This window comes from Sminthopsis crassicaudata, chromosome 5 (genome assembly GCF_048593235.1).
Source record: "Sminthopsis crassicaudata isolate SCR6 chromosome 5, ASM4859323v1, whole genome shotgun sequence".
Lineage (NCBI taxonomy): Eukaryota > Metazoa > Chordata > Mammalia > Dasyuromorphia > Dasyuridae > Sminthopsis > Sminthopsis crassicaudata.
In genome coordinates, this window is record NC_133621.1 from 104,945,021 (window position 1) to 104,968,244 (window position 23,224).

General features: G+C 34.9%; 1 protein-coding gene across 1 annotated transcript in view; it reads left to right on the forward strand.

Moving 5' to 3' along the window:
• DGKI (diacylglycerol kinase iota) overlaps positions 1-23,224 on the forward strand; it is a 570,574-nt gene that overhangs the window by 299,289 nt on the left and 248,061 nt on the right. Inside the window, 3 exon segments of the mRNA XM_074267817.1 lie at positions 5,274-5,387; positions 7,233-7,370; positions 11,300-11,378. Of these exon segments, the coding sequence (XP_074123918.1) occupies positions 5,274-5,387; positions 7,233-7,370; positions 11,300-11,378 (331 nt within the window).

Below are 23,224 nucleotides of genomic sequence, written 5' to 3' on the forward strand. Positions count from 1 at the left end.
TTCCTTTGGTTTCTATCGGGTAATAAGACTTCTTTATTCCTAATTTTCTTCTCCTTCCTCTTGCATCCCCAAAGTCTTAGCTATTAAATGATTTTTCCCCCTCCTCAAATCTCATATCTCCTATATTTAGTTAACTTAATGGAATATTAACCAACTTTAAAAATATATAGTTAGGAAGAACAACTAACATAACCTGTCAGAATTGATTAGGAGGGTGACCAATTGTGTTTCTAGGGAAGCAGAGAATGAATCTCCTGGTCATTCCTTTCTAAACCTACTGCAACTATCTAACTCCAAAACTTCATTAAATACCTGTACTATTTTAGTAGCTTTTTAACCTAAAGTAGAAAGAATATCTACATCCTTTCTCCATTCAAACATTTACAAGGTACCTCCTTTGTGCAAAGGCATTTTACTGGGCACTGGGGACATAAGGACAAAGAAACAATCACTGATTTCAAGGAGTATACAGGATTCTACATGCCCCTGCCAAGTTCATCTGTATTAAATTCTCTTTCTTCCTGTCTCCCAATGTCTTCAGTGGTTCCCTATTGTAAGTAATTCCTTAGTCTGCCATTCAAAGCATTCAGAAATGTGCATCTAACCACCTGTATTCTTATTGTCCACTACTTTAAGGAGATTATAGTTAGGATCACCAGAGAACACACACCATCTTTACTCTCATATCTGTACTCTTGATCCTGTTCCTTTGTTGTAGAAGGATTCCTAAAACTTTGTCCATCCATCAAGAGCTGTCTTCCCTGAGCACACTAGGCCTTCAATCATTTCTCATCCTCTTCTCGTCCTCATCCTGTGATATTCATCATCCATACTATTTGTACCATTCCTTTGGCATGTATACTGCCTTGGATTCTACTACTTTATGTTAGTAAGAAATTCTTGTATTATTGTTTCATTATTCTTGTCTCCTGTCTCCTCTTCTAGCTGGGAAGCTTTGTGAGAACCTGGACTGTGTATGTATTACATGTCTTTATATTCCCTTAACAATTCTCAGCAGTCATTCAGTAAGAATGTATTAAGCACTTATTGTGTGCCAGGCATTGTGTCAAGAGTGAGAGATAAACAAAAGGCAAGAATGTGGCTGCTGGCCCCAAGAAGCTTACTAACCTTATAAAAATGCATACCTATAGAAAGAATGGATAGATGAGCAGCTTAAATCTACATTATCTTATCTCTAACCTAAATATTAATATTAACTTAAGATTTTTCATATGTTAAGCTTAAGGGATTTCTTTTAACTTTTTAAACTTGGCCATATTCTAAATCTAATAATTTTGTTCATTAATAATAAATGCAAAAACAAATTAAAATAACAGATGGAAGTATCACAACGTATACCCAAAAATGTATTGCTTAGCCTGCAAATGATTAAGGGTATTATCCCAAACTTTCTGGCTCTGTTATCTTCCTGAGCACAGATTCATTAGCTCTTGTTTTTCCTTCATTTCTCTGTATGCTTTCCCTCCACTTTTTAGCATACACAGCAGAAGGCGACACACTCCCGCCTGTGTAAAGAACACAAAGCTCTTATATTTGACGAAAATTAATGCTTCATTGTCTCCCCTCAAGCCATTATGTCTCAGAATGAAAATCTTACTCAAAATGCGTCAGCCTGTGATAGCCTGTGCTAGAAACAAAGACAGCGGCGGGGGGATTGGATAGCTGCCGCCTCTATAGCTGTCTCTACTCTGGCAAAGGGAGGGCTTGGTGTTCTGCACCCAGCTACCCATAAAGAAAAAGAAAATGATTCTCTAGATGGGGAAAGGGTGAGAACAGTTAGCCTATCCCTTCTTATCTCTTGTGCCAAAAAAACCCATATCTTTGGGTTGTAGTTTCTCAGGCAATCAATTAATTGAGCAGGCTCTTTTATCTCTTTTACATGCCCAGAACCACATTGGGTAACTTGGGGTGAGAAAAAGCCAGGACATTGTAAAACATGGCCCCTTTGTTTGAGGAACTTGCTATCTAACATCAAATTAGAAACTAGTACCTGGCTAGGAAGATTTAGAAAGGAAGGGTGACATCATAGATTGAGTTCTAGACTTGGAGAATGGGAGAGTTGAATTCAAATCTTATCTTTGATACTATCTGTATAATCTTAAGTGTACTTAACTTTTCTGATACTCCATTTCCTCATCTATAAAATAAGAGTATTGGACTGGATGGCCTCCAGCTTTGTATTTAGGATCCTTTGATTTCTTCTAGAGCAGCACTAGTCTGACCTCTTTTTATCTTGTTTTTGCAGTTACTGGGAAATATTCAGAAACTCAGATACAAGATGCTTTATGTCTCCTGATATTTTAGCTGGAGTTTGTTTTCATCTTGTCCTTTACTGCTTTTTTTTTTTCCCCTTCTGCTGCAATGCAGGCTTGTTTTTGCATTTTCCTCATATTCTGAAGAAAAGAATCTTGGAAGGCTTCTTGTTTATTTGGGACCACTTTGCAAATCTGGGGGTGTGATATTCCACTACCAAGGTCTTTCTCTTTCTTAAGGGAAGAGAGAGAAAGAAGGCAGAACAGAACCTTAGTGATTGCAAAAGGGACAAAAGAAGAAGGAAAGAAGTTGTGGTATGTCCTGTAACTGTGGAAAGAATGGCTGTTTTACAAGGACATTATTAAAGGGCTGCCAGAGAAAATCAGGGACCCACTCACCTTGTCCAGAGGATGGCTACTTCTGAGTATTCAGTCATAAAACAGAGGAGGTTTCAGGACCTTAAAATTAATTGCACTGTGAGTCAGGAGGGCAAGTTATAGATGTCTCTGAAGGTTTTCTAATGCCAAAAGATAAAAGTTTAACTTCATGCTTTTAGGTCATTTTAGACTTCACCTCATGGCTCACTTTTTTTCTGAGCATCTGTAGCTAGTTTAAAAAGCAAATCCCTTGATATGAATAGGGAATGTCTTTTTTTATTCCAACCAAATGTACTATTCAGTTCTTCCCCCATTTTTAACTGGGAGGAAATGTGACAGGAGACAGGGGAAACACAATTCATCGTCAACTGCTCTATATAGAACATTCAGAGTCTAGAACTACTGAGCACAATTTTGATCTCCTTACCTCTGGCATCAGTTGAGCCTGATAAAAGTCCAGAGGATAATAATTCAGGTAGATGATCATAGGAATGGTCTGTGAGATCTAAGAACAGAGTACACCAAGATAAGCTAGCCAAGCTGATTTTGGATCATTACAGGAAATAACATTCTAACAGTAGTTTTTCAATAATGGAATAGACACTCATGTGACAGAATCAGCTTCCCATCACTGAAGATATTAAAACATAGGATGAATAGCGGCCTCTCAGGGATATTGGAGAAAGGATTCTTTTCTTTGGTAAGGCAATTTGACTAGATGACTTCTAAGATTTCTTCTAACTAGGAGATTTGTTTATTTTTAACATCCAGTAATACTTTTGGGATTATTTTATGTAGGGTTACTTCCTCTCACATTGATTGGTATCAGATAACCACTTTTGTTTGTTTGTTTTTAAGTACTCTTAAATTCTTATTCTGATTTCCTTTCTCTTCTGTCAGTGCCAGTCTGTGAACTCTTATTACCTATTGGAATTACTAAATGGTATGGGTGATAACAGTTGCACTTTCTAATGAGAGTTGGATGCATAACTGGTCAAGCAAACTTGTTAGCAACAGATTTAAATTAAGTGGGTGGCTCTCACTTAGGACTTACAGCTTTCTGACTTTTTTCCAGCATCAGTTCATTTTCAGAAGACCCAAGGTTTGAGTTCACCATAAACTTAACATAAACCAGAATCACAGTATAGCCCTCCAAAGGAATGAAATCACTCTTATACTGAATCAACAGAGGAATTAATCATAGAGCCACTTACTATGTGACCTTGAAGTCACTTAACTTCTTTAGGCCTTTGTTTCCCTATGTGTAAAGTTAAAGGATTTGATTTGATCACATCTAAAGCACTTTCCTATTCTCTATGATTCTCTGAAGTAATTTTCATCTATTTCAAAGAATACCAGACTCATAGTCAAAAGATCTGAGGTTTAGTCCTGCCTCTACTGTGACTTTGGGCAAGTAACTTTTTTTCTTTCTCTACTTCAGTTTCCTTATCTACATAAATGGGAGACAGGAGTTGAATTATTCCGTCCAGCTCTCAAATTCTATGGTTCTATATACTCTGTGTTGATCAAATTATATCTGCAACATTCTGTTCAATTCTCCATTTTTGTAATTGAATTATACATTTCTTGAGGGAAGTGGCTGAGTCATATGTCTTTTTTTGTAGACTAATGCTGCACACATCATAAGCACTCAATAAATATTTCAGACTCCACTATTTCCTTGGGGGTAATGAGTTGCATATGTTTACTACAACTTGGAATTGTCACCTCTATAATTCTAGACTCTATACCTTTCTTAATTTGACTTAAGATCCACTTTGCTTTTTTGGTGGCAGTATCTTTTTCTTTGCTCCTATTTAGCTTGCTTTTCCTTCCTAACTTCCAGATTTTTTTGAGGCAAGTTGCCACCCTAGGAATGCCTCCCTAAATTTCATACTTGTAAAATTGATTTTTAAACCCAATTATAATATTTTTTGGTCCATATTTATTTTCATTTAATAAGTTCATTTCAATATTCCAATTTGTCATGATAACTTTTGGATCCTGATTTTATCATCTAGTGTGTTAGCTATTCTTCCCAGATTTCTGTGGTCTGCAATTTTGATAAATATGCAATTTATGCATTTAGCTAAGTCTTTGGCAAAAATTGTAAATTATAGACAGAATGGATAAAACCTTTAGTCATACTCTTTCAAAGGCCCTTTGCTCTTTGTCTAAATGCATAGCATGTTTATAGATAGAAAAAATAGGTGGGAAGGTTTGAATTGAATTATTTAAGACCTGAAATTTTCTTTAAAAATGTTACCTCTTGAAGTCATTTAAGAAGTAAATGAAAGGGTAATTGCATCTAAATTTGTTTATGTAGGACATGCTCTAAATGTTGATTTCCATTTCAAGATGATTGCCATTCTGAAATGAGTTTAAAAGTTTAAAATTTAAAAAAAAAAACATTCTCTTCCAAAAACAATTTTTGTTTTTACAAAAGAAAAGAAAAACAAAATAAAACAAAAAAATCTAAACTGAAAAAAACCCCTCAAAATCTCTCCATATGATTATTATTAAACACTCCTTCTTCCTCTCCCTACTCCCAGCTCCCTGGGATATGCTTCTCTCTCATTTATCTTTTTTCTCTCTCCCTTTTGGTCCCCAATCTATCTGTAGGTCGGTTGGATCCTTTCCATCCTCGATGAACTTCAACTCAGTCCCCAGCCGCCTGTTGGGGTTCTTCCTCTGGGTACTGGGAATGACCTGGCTCGAACTCTCAACTGGGGAGGGGTAAGGACTAACTCTCAAAGGCCTGTAGTGATACAAGACAGCTCATATTGCCAAGAAATCATTTCTTTGTAACAAGCAGATGTTCTAACATGAGATCAAGATGCATTTTCATCTGAAAGAATAATTTAAGTTTAAGGGTTATAGGGACATAATGAATGTCCAAGAACCATGATGTAATTCAACTAATTTTTTTCTGATTTCCCTAGAATTAGGTATAAGTCATGAGAGAGCTTGGTATGAAGAAACTAAGTATGTTAAAGAACTTTTGCACATAAATCCTACTTTAATCAATTCTTCTGAACAGATAATGAAAATAAATGGGATGTGGTATTTTATTGTTCCATCTCATTTTGAGCACTAATTGGAGGACCAAATTCAGGTTGCAGTTACACCCTTCTCTTTGTGGAGATGACTTCTTCTGTTAAGTTGCTGATATACCTCACCATATTACAAGCTATTATTTCTAAAAAAGATGATCCTTGTAGAAGAATAACGATAGCTGGCAGTGGGAAAGTTTATATCATGAACCAGCTTCAAGTTAACTCAGCAGGAAGTAGTGAAAGTTATTGGTTTACAAAACTATCATACCTTCTTTTTCCCCAAAATGCAGATGGTAAGAAGGCACTGTTGAGTAGCAGCTTTAGTATTTATCATTGTGACAGGAATAGTTCTGTCTCTAATGATATTATACATGTGTAGCTTCCTTGGAAACTATACCTTCTGGTGTCATGGAAAGAGATATTGATATCATAGGTTGCAGTTCAATAAACAGTCACAGAAAATAATTTTTCATTTTCTAGGGAAACTGAACTTCTATTTATAGCAATTCTTTATTCTTTTCCAAAACCCACTTCAAGTTTTCAGTAAGGGTGATTAGGAAATTGAGTTTCTTTCTTTCTTTTTTTATTATTATTATAGCTTTTTATTTACAAGATATGTTCATGGAAATTTTTTCATCATTGACAATTGCAAAACCTTTTGTTCCAACTTTTCCTCTCCGAAATTGAGTTTCTTGATTCTATCATATCTCAGTTGGCATCTGCCCAATAGCATAAAGAACAGGACTCCTAGAAAGGTGAGAAGGGGGGTTGTAAGGAGAACAAAATTCTTCCTTCCATACTTTCCATATTTTCTTTATCCATAGTCTAACTCTTTCCCAAAATCTGCCTTACCAAAACTTCAGCCTTGTACCTAATATTCCCAGGATAAGATTGCTAGGAGCAGTAGGGGTGGTGTTTTGTAGTCAGTCATTTAGTGACCATTTATAAAGTTCCTACTATATGCTATATTGTGATAAACCCTGTGGATAAAAAAGAGGTGAAAGATAATCCCTGTCTTTAAGGCTTTCGTAATCTAAATGGGAGAAAGAAAAACAAAACAAAACAAAAACAAATAGATACATTGGATAAGTAGGAAATAACAGAAAGAAAGCTCTAGAATTAAGAAGTGATGGGAAAGGCTGTGATAAGTGCTATAAACCCAGCTGCTGTTCTATCTTTGTGATCATAAAAGGCTGTATTTCTGACAGATAAAGTTACTGGCTTCAGGAGAAGGACTCTCTTGATTCACAGCTGTCCAGCCTTAGGTGGTCTTTTTGAATGTCCTTTTAAGCTAAATTCTAGGAACTCAAGTAAATATATGACAAAGAGTTCCACTTAGAATTGGTTATCTGTAAAATAAACAGTTCTCCATAGGAGAGAAGTTCTTCCTTTCATGAATATCTTTCAAAGGAAAATATTATTATTATTTTTTTTTACAGTTTCAACCTCATCAGTTTAAGGAATAAAAATTTGGTGCCCAGGAAAACAAGGTATTAAGTGATATGTGTACTTTCTGATCCCCCAGGGCTACACAGATGAACCTGTCTCCAAGATATTATGCCATGTGGAAGATGGAACTATTGTGCAGCTAGATCGATGGAATCTCCATGTAGAAAGAAACCCTGATTTACCTCCTGAAGAACTTGAAGATGGTGTATGCAAGGTTAGAGGGATCTTTCTGTAGAGAGGACCTTAAAATATCAATTTGAATTTTAGTAAATAGGTCCTACCTTTCTAGTAGGAGAATCTCACTGTGATTCCTTTTTGTGGGATTAAGGAGTACTCAGTGCTCCGTTAAAGGTTCAGTAAGACCAGATAATAGCCTTAGCAAATACTTATGCCTCTTACTTGGATCTAGAAATGATTAAATTCCTTATTTGTTTCCAAAGGTCAGCCAATTCATCCTCTTTCCCTTCTAGGTAGAATTACATAAAAATATTACAAGAGATGTGTTTATCAAATTTGTGATCCCTCAAGGTTATTCTTATTCCTGTATCCAGGATACTGATATCCATATTTGTGAGCTGTAGCTAGAAAGATAACTACTTTATCTATAGGGGCAGCTAGGTGGATAGAGCGCCAGTCCTGAAGTCAGGAGGACCTGAGTTCAAATCTGGCCTCAGACACCTCAGACACTTTCCTAGTTGTGTGACCCTGGGCAAGTCACTTAACCCCATTGCCTCAGCAAAAAAAAAAAAAAAAAAAGATAACTACTCTTACTCTTGTAGTATCTTATTAGGATCAGGAAGGTCTTCCTCATGACCAGCCTAAATACAGCCTAATCAAATTTAATCCAATTTCACCACCTCTTTGTCCTCGCTGGAACAATAGAATACACAATTACAATCTTCTTCACCCTTAACTTTTGAGCTGGCATTTGAAGAATAACAAATCAAGGTGCATTTTTTCCAAATCTGGCAGAGCTAAGTGTTAAACAAAAAGCGAATTTACTTTATTTCAGATCTGTTCTTAATATATAAATACTTGATATTTTTCTCCTTTTGCCTTTTACTCTTTAGAGATAAATACACCCATATATTTATATAAATCTCTCTCTCTGTCTCTCTCTCTTTATTTACACACATGTGTATACATTTATGTGTACCCAAATGTGCCCAACATATATGTGTATATAGCTATTTATTTGTGTGTATATGATGTATGTGTACATGTACATATTTGCATGTGTATATTACATATATGCACATTCAAACATATGTATACATGTGCATATATTGAACATTTTGATTTATTCCCCTTGTGCTTCTATATCCTCTTAGCTGGTGTTTCCCCACCAGTGTCATTCATTAGATGAGAGACTGTGGTTAGAAATCTTATTTGTAGTCATGGAATAACTAACCTATCCAAAGTGGGTAGGTAAAAGAGAAGGAATAAGCATTTACATAGCACTTATTGTGTCAAACTCTATGCTAAATGTTTTACAGATTAAAGTGAGGTTATCACATTTTTGCATTTGAGAAAACTGATGTAGACAGAGGTTTAACTCTTTGCTTGGAATCAAAGAGTTACTGAGTAACTGGGATTGGATTTAAACTCAGGACTTTCTGATTCCAGGACAGCCCTCTATTTAGTCTTCTACTTTGCTCCTCCCAGACTCAATCTGTACATCTAGTTTAGATTCCTGGTCAGAAGTACCTATTTTCTTTTGTGGAGAAAAATCAAGGAGTTCCCCCCCACCCCCACCCTGTCCTCATCATTTATCCACTTATTATGTGAACTAAAAGTTGAAAGACTTCCTCTGTTTCACAGTAGACCATCTGAACAGTCAGCAGTAGTAGAATGGTGCTGTTAAAATAGGAAGCCTCTCTTTGGACACATGAAATTAGCACTAATTATAAAGCATGTGACTAGAAAGAGCAGGACCTAAACTAAAATAAGTAATGCATGTGGCCACCATGAGGCAGTCTATCTCCTACACATGCTATTGGTCAGACTATTATTAGACTATCCCATTCAGTTCTGGTCTCTACAATCTGAAGTAAGTCCTCTTAGAGGCATGAGAAACAGCAAATCAGAGGATTTTTTTAAGTCAGATTTTTTTTAGGAAAAAAATGGAAAGGAATTTGGATTTCTTAACTTGGAGAAGCTAAAGAATAATTCAATAAATGTTTCACAAGCCTAAGAAGGGCTACCATTTGGAAAATGATAAATTTCTAAATTTTCTCTTTAGCTTATTCTCTATGAGTATTAAGAAGAAATTGTAACCTAAAGGACTTAATAATAATAATAATAATATAATTATAAAATAATAAAAATAAATATAATGTTTCTCCAAAGGCAGGATTAATTATACTTACGTTGTTTTTACATAGTATTGGTATTTTGTGAAAGTCTGGGGAAACAGTCATCTCTCAGATATCAGTTGACCAGCAATTTCTGAACTTCTATCATTCTCCTCTGTGATATTTCATAGTTTTTTCTTGACCCATTCCTAACTATCAGTTTATGAGTTGGTCCTCATCTATCAGTCTATCCTGTTAATTTTGCCTTTTCAATCCAATTCAATAAATATTTTTTAAGTGTTCACTCTTTTCAAAATATTCTACCATGGGGGAAAATAATTCCTGTCCTCAGGAAGTTTACAATCTACTTTAGTTTATTTCTCATATATAATCCTTGGGTCATACAATCTACTTTAGGTTATTTCTCATATATAATCCTTGGGTCACCCAATGGGTCTCTAAGTCAAAGAGGAAGGTTCCGTCAATATTAAAAGGTTCTCCCTCTCTGACTTTTAACCAAATAGAAAATGTTGGTGGTTATGGGGGAATGAGACATTGTAGTAATTTCCTATCTAGGAAATATGATATTTGTAATATCAAGTGGCCTGCTATGTGGTTTGCACATATTTGTTGAATTGATAAGAATAAGGCACAATCCTGCTTCAGCAGAGAGATAATAAGATTAACCTGTTCCCCTCTTCCCCCCCCCCAGCTCCCCCAACTAAGATGAATTAGCTTATTTGATTGTCATTTAACATGGTTTTCATGCTGGGGTAATAATCAAAATAGTGTGTTCATGTTGCCCATTAGCCATTTGCCATGTATTTTTCTAATTTTACTTGAATTCAGTGATGAGAAAGGTTACTTCAGCAGTTGCATTTGGCTGTTAGCAATGCGAAGCCTATTTCAGTACAGAATGTCTGGTTATTTTTCCTTCTGCCTTATGTAGGAGAAAAGGTTAAGGCTGGCCTTTAGGCTTCTAGGATGTGAAAGCTAGAAAGGCTTTAACCATTATAGTTTAGTCCATTTCACTGAGCTATCAGGCTAAGGCCCAGGGTGCTAAAATGACCAATGTTCTTTTCATTCTGCCACATTTTTGGCAGTCAGTCAATCAATCAGGGGTAGCTATGAGAGAGAACCCACATAGAATATGGAAGTGATATTTTTTCATGGCTTAATGATATGGTAATTCAGACTCTGGGGTATGGTTTGAATTAATGTAATGTTCAAATTAGAATTTTTCTTTTTGTAAATATAGGTTATCATTACTTTTAAGTATAGTGACTTTGGACTATCAATTTAAATGTGTTCCAAGTAGAGGTCCCACATAAGTATTTACTGAAGAGATAGTTTGTTTTAAATAAGCTGTTTCTGCATGCCAAATGTTCCAGTGCTTTTTCTCTTAAAGAAATATTTTATACCTATGTGCACACACATATTCCCAGTGCTTAACATATTGCCTGGTATACAGTAAGTATGTAATAAATACTTATCGATTGAATGACACATGAATACATGTATTTGATAATCAAATTCAATCTAAGCAAAGTTTAGAGAAAAAATTTAGACTTTTTCAGGTCTAACCATCACAAAATCCAGATCATTGGATTTCATATTTGGCATTGCATTTTGTTATTTCTTTTGTTGCACTTCTTTTTGTTAGCTATGATTCCTTTCCTTGAACTTTTCCAGAGGAATTTTTGGTCTTAAATCCATCGCTCTTTCCCCTTATTTTTGGAGCTTCATTTGGGAGGGGTAAGCCAAAGACCAGTCATACCTGTCATTGTAGAGTGTCTTTCTTTTTATCTTTGCCAGTCAACTTTACATGGATTTCTGTTTGTCATTACAGCTTCCCCTCAATGTTTTCAATAATTATTTCAGCCTTGGATTTGATGCTCACGTTACACTGGAATTCCATGAATCCCGAGGTAAGAACCTTCTTTTGCTCTTACATTAAGGTAAAATGACCTGACAAGTAGTTTGAATGTTTCAACAAGGGTTAAGCTTGCTACTGTCATTCTTTTGTTGGAGACCTGAGATGAAATGTCAGTACACAACAGACAGGGACAGATATTGATAACCCATATTATATACAATATTCATGAGATAATTGGAATGCTTCCTTCCCTTTCTCAAAATCTCTGTTTAGGTCTCTTGCTTATATTGCATAATGCTAAAGGGACCAAACATTGAAATAAGAAGGAAGAAAGGGTCTGAAGAAAGGATGATGCCAAAATTCTTGTGCCAAAATGATCTGAAATAGACAAATTTGACCCCTGTATTTCTTTCCTTGTTATCCACAACATGACCAGTCAGTTGAATTAGGATGATAGTTATGATGCCAAGGATGAGGTTAGTTAAACCTCTACATGTTTCTGATTTGAGAACCAATATGAATAATCCATAAGCAAAATATTTCCTTCATTGCTATTAAATATCAAAGTTGCACAAAGACCTTTGGGACATTTGGGGGGGGGTGTGTATGTTGGGAACACTGTGGTGCGATTTTAGTTTTTATTCCTTTGAGTTCTTTCAGATTTTGTTCCATTTGATTTTTTTTTTTTTTTTTGATTGTGTTCCACAATGATTTCTAGGAAGTAGTTTTGTGGAGAGTCATTTTGCAGCAATTAAGATTCAGTTATATTGAAGGCTTGCTTGTTACTGACACCCACCTCATCTTTTCTGTCATCAAGAATGGGATTCTGTTAAAAAATAAGGAACCATAGGTATTTTAACATCACATATATAGCATTCATAGGGGAGTCTATGTTGTTTAGTCATGTTCAACTCTTCATGACTCTGCTTGGAATTTTCTTGGCAAAAATACTTGGACTGATTTGCCATTTCCTCCTCCAACTCATTTTATACATGAGGAAACTGAGGTAAACAGGATGAAGTGACTTGCACATGATCACACAGTTAGTAAGTGTCTGAAGCTAGATTTGAACTCAGATCTTGTTGACTCCAAGCTCATTGCTCTATCCACTCTGCCACCTAGCAGCATATTGAAGAATTTAATGTCTTCCCACCTCCTGAGTTTCATACAGAGACTGAATTATCTTTAAACAATTAAACCAAATTATTTTTTAAAAATAGAAGCATATTTCTTCCAATAGCCTGGGATCTATACATTTTTCATAATGAGATCATAAATCATTGATTTATCTAAGGTAAGCTATTTAGTGATCTAGGGTAATTATCAAAAACATGTCACTCACTAGCACTACAATTTGTGTTCAGAATCAATAGCCTAGACTAGTTGTAAGCAGTAGATAGATCTGCACTTTAATTATATCCTGATACAGCAGTGCATTGGAAGAAGAGTCTTTTTTGCCTCAGAGGAGTAGTTAATTACCCTCAGAATGCTTTATATAGGTGCAAGATGGTGCAGCTAGGTGGTTCAGTGGATGGCGTTCTAAGACTGATGATTCATCTTTCTTTGTTCAAATCTGGCCTCAGATATTTAATAGCTGTGTGACTCTGGGAAAATCACTTTACCCTGCTTGCCTCAGTTTCTTTATCTGTAAAATGAACTGGAGAAGGAAATGGCAGACCAGTATCTGTTCCAAGAAAACCCCAATGGAGTCATAAAAAGTCAGACATGTCTGAAAAATGACTGAACCCTGAGAAGCCAGATAGTGAACTTTTGGAGTTCAGATAACTCATCATTCTGCTGAGGAAGGTGTGGAGCAGAGCAGTCCAAATATGACAGAGTTTGGGGGATGGTCTTCTAATTGATTTAGTGATGCGTTCTAATTCCCCCTTTAGGTGTAAATGTTTTGAACAGTTATCTCTTCAGTCAGACATATTGTGTGTAGTCTTGTATTTCTTTTCCTTTGTGAGAGTAAATTGTGAAAAATCCATGAGTCATGTCTATCAGGCGCTTTGATGATCAGTGAAGCAATTTAATTGTGGATGCCCAGCCATATTCAAGGGCTTTCTCAGGGCAATTGTTTAAGGTTACTCTGTGCTTCATGGAGCCCTTGATTTGTAGAATTCTCATTAGGTAAATAAGCATGGAATGATAGGCACCTTGTGTCAGTGGTATCCCAGTTATGATACCAACTAAAATTGAACTAATGGAAGGACTTCAGGAAGTTTTATGTGTTTTTAATTGAATATTATATCTGAGTGGAAAAAAAAGGAGAGAACTATTGATTTGGAATTTCTAATGGCTTTTTTGGGGTTATTTAGACAAAGCCTCAAGTATTAGAGCTTCAAGCATTTCAGGGACTTTTTCAATTTTTATCACAGTTTTCTTCCATAAAAGGCAGCCATTCTAAGCTACTTCATTTATTTGAAAAGGAGAATTTTCTGACCTTAAACTCAGCAGCATGTGCTTTCCAGAATGTTAAGCAATTTTTGAATAGTGCATTAAGATGAACATCCAACATTTTTATAAAAACAGTGTTGCAGCTTATCGTGCTGGAATTCTATTTAAACCCAAAGCATCAGATGGTATTGAGGCATTCATTGCTCATAATTCAAGACTAAAAACATTTACAGAGCAGAGTTAATGTTTAAATTGACAAGATCATTCTTATTATTGGAGTTAAGAAAATTCAGTTTCTGAAGTGAGGGTTCTTAACCTCTTTTTTGTTTCATTGACAATCTTGTGAAGCTTATGAACCTCTCAGAATAATGATTTGTTGTCTACATTCATAATCGAAGGAAATGTTAAATTTTAGTTAGAAAATAGTAAAAAAAAAAAAAAAATGCAAATTTTTCCTATCCAGCTTCTAAGCCTATTGAAATTAGATCTCATTGTTAAAATCACTTGCTGTAGAGTCATATGTCAGAATATAGTCGGAAGAACCTCAGAGGTTATCTCATATGATCTCTAATTAAGAAGGAATTCCTTTTTAAAATATTCAAAAATCACCATCCAGCCTAACTTGAGAATTTTCAGTGGTAGGAAACTCACTATCTTCTGAGGAAGCCTGTTCCATATTTGTACAGCTCTAGTTGATGTGGAGTTTTTCTATATTGAAGTAAAATTTACTTCTTTGCAATTGGCACCCAATGCTCCTAGCTCTGACCTCTGAGACCAAGAAAAATGCATCTAAATCCTAATCTATAAATAATTAATGACATCTATCATGTTCACCCTGTAAATCATTTCTTCTCTGGGCTCCACAACCCCATTTCCTTCAACTCATCCTTTGCTTGAATGGCTTTAAATGCCTGTAGCCAACATCTTATTCAACCTCTTCTAGTTTCGCACCAGCTTTTATCATTGTCCTTCCTAAAATATGGTATCTGCAATTAACACAGAATTCTTAATATAGTCTTACCAAGGCTAGTTACAAAAAGATCTATTACTTTTCTCATTTTGTATATTCATTCACCTTCTATTATGAGTCTAAACTTGCATTCATTTTGTCATACTTTTAACTCATATCACTGTAGTCTAAAACCCTTAGGTTATTTTATACAAGAATTCTTCTTTAGCCATCATTTTCTTATCCTATACTTGTTCTTTTGATTTTTTTTGAACCCAGGTATAGGATTTTCCATTTTTCTCTGTTAAATTTCATCCTATCAGATTTGGCCCATCAATGCAGCTTCTCTAGACTTTACCTGAATGGCCCAATCTTACCTTCTCAGATTTATTACCTATTACTGCCCTTCTTATGACCTGAAGTTTAGCCAAACTGAACTTGTTCCTCATATACAATACTTCATCTTCCATATCTATATCTCCATAGTGGGTGTCCCTATTAGGAATGCACTTTTCCCTTCTCTTTGCATGTTAGAATCCTAGTGGCCCTTGAGTTTCTACCTTCTGCATTAACTCTTTCCTCTTCATCTCAGCTGTAAATGTCTTCTTCACATTAATGACTGTATCTATTTTGTCTCTATCTAAAATGTGCATATTTGTCTCCATGAGAGCAAAGATCATTTTAGTTTTTTCTTTGCACTGTTAGTGTGCAAAGTATAGTGCCTGATGTATATGCATATATATTATATATTATATGATATATATAAAACAAGGGTTTAATAAATACTTGTTGATTGGGAGTTACTGTCAGTTATAATCACTACATTAGATGTTTTATATTGAAAAATGCTTTATATAAATAAAATAAAGATGTATCACTGAAGAAAAGGTTTTCAAAACTAATTATTGAAATGATTGCATCATATAATTATAACTATAAATGAACAAGAACTACAGAGTTGCTTCTGTGTTATTTTAGCTTGTGTAGAACATGTAATGACCTTGCAATGGTCTGACAAAAAATATCTGCTTCCAAGATTGAAAATATCAATCTGATTTATGCTAATCTTCATGTAGTTTACAATTTCTTATGTACTATAAACATTTTGTGCTTTATTTTTTATCAGTCAAAATGATTTCATTAATATAATAGTGATAATAGCTAATATTTGTGTATAATTTATTATATGCCAGTCATTGTGTGAAATGCTTTATGATTACTGTCTCATTTGATCCTCACAACAACTCTGGGAGGGAGGTACTATTAATATCCCTATTTTACTTAAGAACAAATTGAGACAAATAGAGGTGGTATCTAGGATCATAATTCTGGTAAGTATAGGAAGCTAAATTTGAATTTTGGTCTCCCTGACTTATGGCTTGGGGCTCTACCCACTTTGCCACTTTCCCACTATATAGGTAACTAATCATTAGAAAATGTTACCAATGCAAATTGGTACTTGTCTTATAATTCATGGTCTTAGAGAGCTATCAAGGGCACTGCATTGTTAAAGAAAGGGTTTGTCCTTGTTCACATGGCCAGCATGTGTCAGAGTTGAGACTTGATTGCAGATCTTCACAACACTTAGATTAACCAAACAGTACAGTAGGCTAATTCTCATGCCTCCCATTAAAAAAGGATCCTAGCATTATCTGTAATTAACATTCTTCACCATATTTACTCTGAATTTTGTTGCCTTTAATGATGTTTTCATTTCTATTATTTTAGTAGCTAAATGGCACCATAATCCCACAGAATGTTGGGCTTGAAGTCAGGAAGGCTCATCTTCTGAGTTCAGATCTGGTGTCATATACTTACTAGTTGTGCAACTCTGGGCAGGTCATTTAACTTGGTATGCCTCAGTTTCCTCTTCTGTAAAATGAGCTGGAGAAGGAAAAGGCAAACTACTCAAGTATCTTTGCCTGAAAAATACCATATTGGGTCATGGAGAGTTGGACATGACTGAAGGTAACTGAACAACCAGCATGCATTTTCTTGTTGGTGCTGCCCAAATCTATAATGTGGTCCTGCCAGGAATAGTTTTGAAGCAAAAATTTGGTGGTTTTGAAAGCCCTCTAGTCCTTTGACTCTTTACTGAAAGTTAATATGACCCAGTCTGCAAAAGCACAGGCTCATTTGTCTATATAGACAACTAAAGAACTTGAAGACTATTCAGAGCTTGAGTTCAAGGATCTCTTGTTCCAAATACAAGTATTTTGCAAGGGAAACATTTCAGCACAAGTGGCAGTATTTGAATTAAACAATCATGAGTCCTGAAGAAACCTCACTGATAAGCAGGAATAAAGTGAGATCTAACATTAACTTTGTTAAAGTACAACCATATCATTGGAATCAAGCCCTGAGGTCCTGTTATTGAGGTAAATAAATCTGCTGTGAACATAGCACATGAGGGGAGGAAGAAGAAATATGCTTTATGAAGTCCCATATTTGCAAGGAACATACTAACTGGAAGTAAAGTAAAAAATATGTCAGGAAAGGAAGTTGGTAAAATGGAAGGCTTAACTAGTCCCAGCTTCTTGACAACTCTTAAGCACAAGAGAATGGGGAGATACTATTTCAAGTTGGCTAATACTTTGTTCCTTTCTTAAGAGATAGCAGGGTTGTTTTTTTTTTTTTTCTGTCCAGAATTGTGATTTCATTGTTTTCAGAAATACTAAAGTATGACTTCCTACCAATATAGATCAGCAATTATTCTGCAACTGATAATTTTAGAGACTTGACTGGGGATACTGAAAGGCTGATTTGCCTGGGTATGTCACAGATAGGCATGAACTTAGTTCTTTTGAATTCCTAGGTTGATGCTATTCATTAAGCCAGAATGCCAGCTTAAATTAAAGTATTAAAACTCCCCTGACCTACTCATCATGCTGTGGCATTAAGATTAATCAGATTTTGACACAAAATGGAAGATTTCTTCTTTTTGATCACCTTTGTGTTGTTCTAGAGTTGGAAGGAATCTTAGAGGTCACCTAGTTCGCCCTCTCTCACTCCAATCCCATTTTACAAATGGGAAAATTGATACTCAGGGAAATGGAATGATTTGCTTATGCTCATACTTGACAAATGGCAGATTTGAATTCAGGCCTATAAGTGCAAATTCAGTACTCTTTCTAGTTTACCAAGCTTAGAAGACTATTCTCCTGACATTCTTAATGAAATTTCCAAATCTTTCAACAGCAACTTTCAGATGCCATGATCTTTACTAGTATTTGGAAGGTAGAGATCATGGTATGCCAAAATTTGGGAAAAGTCTGACTAAAGGATTTTGTTACAAGACTGAAAGAGACCCTGGAGAAAAAGTGAATTAAAAAGAAACAAATAAAAAGATATCTCTATAAGATTGTTTATTGCTAAATATTATGATCTGACTGGTTTAGGAATTCAGGAATACCTGGATTCAGATTCTCTCTCTGATACTTACTAGTTGTGTGTATAATTTTAAGCAAATCATTAACCTTGGTAACCCCCCAGGACTTTTTGGATCTGTATTACTGGTGGGAGTCTCACACTGGACATTTCCCACCTGGGATGAAATCTCAGATGTGTTGTAGTACATTTAATATGAAATTATACTGATGATATTTTTCAATATATGGTTTATATCCCAGAATTCCCTAAGTAGTAGTAAAGTTGAGGGGTATACTCTATTTTGTTATTTTGTTTTGTGTGTGATAGATGACTGTGGATGAAGGGAATTTATTAGAAAGTAGTACAGCTGAGGAGGCAGATGTGAGGCTGACAATTTTAACCCAAAAGTGTTTTTTTGTTTTTTACTCTAATTTTAATAGAATAGACAAGTTTAGTTAATAGTGGATAACATGATTAGGGTCCTAATTGTCCTATTTTGCATCAGCAGAAATAAGGCTTATTCAATTTATTTCTGGGAGTAAGGATGAGTTTTTAAAATACAAACTCAACAAGTGCTGGGCTTTTTTTCCTCCTCTTTTTTAAAGACAGTGGAATTAGGTGACTTGTTCAGTGTTACACAGCTATTAAGTATTTGAGTCTAGATTTGAACTCAGGTCCTCTTGACTTTAGGGCTAGTGTTCTAACCATTGCACTATCTAGCTTCCTCTTTCTTTCTTAAACTTTATAGCAATTCAAGTAGAAAACAAATAAAGGGAGTATTACCTTATGTAAAAAAGAAAAATGGATTCAAAGATGCTAAAAGTTTTATTTACATTTGAGTGATATGAAGCCGGGGTTTAGTTTTGATCAGTTTTAATCATGAACCTGAACAGAAGGTTTGAACCAAGGTACCATACCTGCAAGAGAGTGAGCAGATAGTAAGGGATGTCAACCTAAAGAGTACAAAGACTTTGGTCTCAGAACAAAAAATTTAAATTCATATGAATATGGGGGATAATGGGGGAAAAAAGCTTGAGTAGCTCTGAAGAAAGGTCAAAGTTAAAATGACCTATCTTCAGATATCTTCCTATTTGTGGGGGAATCTTACACATTTTGATTCTCTTTGGAAAAGCCACAATGCAGTGGGACTTGGCAGGAGGTGAGTGTATGGAATCTTTGCCTACCCTGCTGACCGGAGTGTTGGCAGGCCTCCTTGGCATCTGTAGCCAAAAGCCCCAAGGTGGTTCAACAATGTATTTAGAGTGTAAGAATACACTTTATGAGAATTTCAGCCTCAGTCCAGTTTTCTCTTATAATAATTGGACCCAGAAGGCTGAAGTTAATACTCGAAAAAAGTTGGCAGAATGAAGACTCCATCAGTTCCACTTTCAGATCTCCTGGAAAATCAGGCAGTTGGTGAAAGACCAGAATAGAAAAAACTTTGTTCCTGGAAGCTGAATTAGCTGACTAGGGTTTTATCAAAGGGAGGATCTGGAGAAGTGATAATCTAAAAAAAAGAATTGCTCATCAGAAATGGCAGAAAAAGAGGCACTTTTACTTCATGTACATTTTTTTTTATCTCATTTCGCTTTTTGTTGTAACTCTAGTTTTGCCTCAAATAAATTCCCTCAAGGTTGGAGAACTTAAATTTATACAATGGCTTAGTTCCAGAGTTGTTGCACTGGTTTAAGTCATTATTATATTGACTTTCAGTGAAAATCTCCACTCACTTAACGACCATGCTAGTGCAAAACTTTGTTACCTCTTGCCTGAATTATTGAAACTGGATTCCAATGAATGTTTTTGACTCATTTCTCAGTTCATTCTATAAAATATATATTTATATAAACATTCATAAATATATAAAATGTATGTGTATATACAAACATATTTTATATTGTTATATTCTCTATCAGAATATGAGTATAAATTAATTCATCCTTTCTACTTACTATCTCTAGGGCTTAGCCTAGTGCCTGATGGCACTTCATAAATACTTGTTACTGATTGATTTATCAGTGACTTCAAATCAATAGCCAGTTCTGTTATGAGATTTCTCAAATATGAAAATGTTTTTTGACCCTGATTTATGATTTATTATTTCCATCTACTTCTCCAATGTGGAGTGACAACTGATCTCCAATTTGTAGTCTAAGAGAATTGCTTGGGCCACTAAAAAATTGTTGTTATTTGTTCTTAATTTTTGAAGAAGACCAGGGAAGTGACAAGGTCATGTCTTGACTTGGGCATGAACTGCATTTAAATAAGGATGCCTGGCACAAAGTCTACTGCTTCATTTGTTCTGTTTGTCCATGCTCCTGTAGCCAGTATATGTAAAAACCAGAAATTAAATTCAGATCTTCATGAATATGAATTTATTTGGCTATGTCATTCCTTCAATCAAGAAGCTTCAGTGCTTCATTATAATTGTCTCTAAGGAAAAAAAAAAACAACCCAAAACTTTTTTTAGTGTTTAGAGCTCTTTAATAGTGTAGCTTCATCCTATGTTTCTAGACTGATGTACAGCTCAGCTGACCATTCCTTGTTCCAGCCCTATTTATCTAATCACTCTTCTTTGCTCATGGTAACTCATCTTCTGCCTTTATGCCTTTCCTCGACTGTGTCCAGTGCCTGACCAGTACTCTGTCTCTACATTCCTAAATCTTTCAAGATTTAGCTCCGACATCATCTCCTTTAAGAGGACATTCCTGATTTTCCAGTGTTTGTGCTCTCCCAAATCAACTTTGCATTTATTATGTATCTCTCTTTTATTACTTATCTGTCAACTTGTGCTATTTTTTTCTCCTCTTCTAGTAGAATGCAAACTCCTTGCAAGCAGGGATGGTCTTGCTTAATGTCTTATGTTCTCAGATACCAAGAAGAGTGCTTGGCATATAATAGATAATTAATAAATGATTGTTCATTGATTCCAAACTTTAAGGTTATCTATGTAATAATAATAATAATAAATAGCATTTCATTTAAAAGTATTATCTCATTGATAACCCTCATTTGATAACATTTGATAACTGAAGATAAGCACCATTATTATCCTCATTTTATAGATGAGGAAACTGAGATAGACATGTTAAAAGATTTGCCCTGCATCCCCTAGATAGAAAACATTTTAGGGAAGCTTCGAACATGGATCTCTCTGATTCCAAGTCCAGTGTTCTCTCTACTGTGCCAGCTAATTATTTCATACATCATCTTTCTTCAGCACAGCACTTTCATGATTGCCAAAATACATGACTTAAAAAACCTAAAAAATGAATTTGAAATGTGAAAAACAGTTTCAAAATTCCCCCCATTTCACTTTTTTACTTCATTTTTAACATCCTTTCATACTTTCTATTCATTTGGATTATTCACATTCCCCTTATTTATTTTATTGATCAAGAAATCTTTATGTTATTATACTTGATGGTGGAGTTTATGACTGGCCCTTCCATCCCCCAATGGTAAAGATCACAGAGATGGACTTACTGCCATCTTATCGAGTGGGAAGACTTTTTGCGTGCATGGATGGGTTGAGACTTTTACAATTTATAACTTATGGTGAAAATATGACAACACAAAAGTCAAAATTAGAATGTCAATTTATGGGGAAAAAATTTTTTTCCCCAGAAACAGCGTCAGGGTGATACACAGAGGGAAAAATGCCTCTGAGAAATCAGAGCAAAAAAAATCCACATTGGACAAAATAAACATCACTGAAAGAGGAAATTGAAGAAGTAGACCCAAAGCCTTATTTATAAGAAGCCTTTTAGTTCTCTAGGCTACTCCAGGAGCATTGTAGTGTGTAGAGCAATGGGTCTCAAGTCAGGAGGACTAAACTTCAAATTCAACTTCAGATACTGTTCAGCTGTGTGATTTTGGGCAAATCATTTCTATTTCCTTGCAGTTTCCTCATCTATAAAATGGAAATAATAATAGCATCTACCTACCTAACAAGGCTTGTTGCCCAACAAGGCTGTTTGTGAAGCCAGGATCAAAAAGGATAATATTTGCAAAAATGCTTAACACAATATTCAGCACATAGTAGGTGCTATATAAATGCTTATTCCCTTCCCCTTCACCTCCAGGTTTCTTTTTTTTCTCCCCCAGCAATATAATGATAAAATGAGTGAATGACATTTTTCTAGATCTAAATCCTATGATAGATGATGAGTTCTGCAAGGACAAAATCCTGCAGAAAATGAACTATCAGAAAAAATAGCACATCAGAACTGTGAAAATAGCCCAGTCCAGTGATAAGGATTACAAATACAAACTTTTTGCTGGCAGTTTCTTGCTGATTCACTTTGGAGGAAACATTTATGTGATATTATGAGACTGCATAACATATTTTTAGCAATACTGTATGTGAAGAAATATTTTCAATATTATAAGTGAAAATTTCAACGAGAAACAGAATCCTTAAAACAAGATTGATTTTTGTAAGTATTATATTCAGATAATTCTTTTTCTCTGTGCAGTTCTTATACCTCCACCATCCATTTGAGGAATATTCTAAAATCATAAACTGTCAGAAGACCTTAGAGAGCATTTATGTCAAAACAGTGTTTTTATAAATGAGGATACTCTGTTAAGTCATAGAGTCATCATTTTTCAGTATCACAATAGACCTCAGAGATTAATTGGTCCAATCCATGCCAGAGTGGGAGTGTTTTCTTATCTTTTAAAAAATTATTTTATACCCATCTCTATTGCAGAAAACAAGACACATTTATATGATGAAAGTATTGAGTTTTTGGTCTCAATTATAAAACAAAATTAGTATTTTGACAATCCTTTTCTCATCTTTCCTGGTGAAATTAAAATAAGCTTAGATTTATAAACAGAAAAATTATATTATTTTAAATTTATAGAATAAAACAATCATTTTCATAACAGCATAATAAAAAGATGATTGTACATGAAACTGCAAATCTTTTATGTACAATTTGCTATTCTTTTTAAATGTATAATAGAGTTAATATGTAAATTTCTTTTTTTCCCTTTTTTTTTTCTTCCCTTCCATTCCCCTGGAGAGAATCTCTTTTCAACTCTACAGATGGGAAGCTGTGGGGAACTCTTTCCTCCCTAAGCACATTCTACTTGTGAACAGCTTTAATTTTTTAAAATTTATTTTTATTTTATGGAATAAAGCAGGTATTTTCACAATATAGTATAATAAAAAG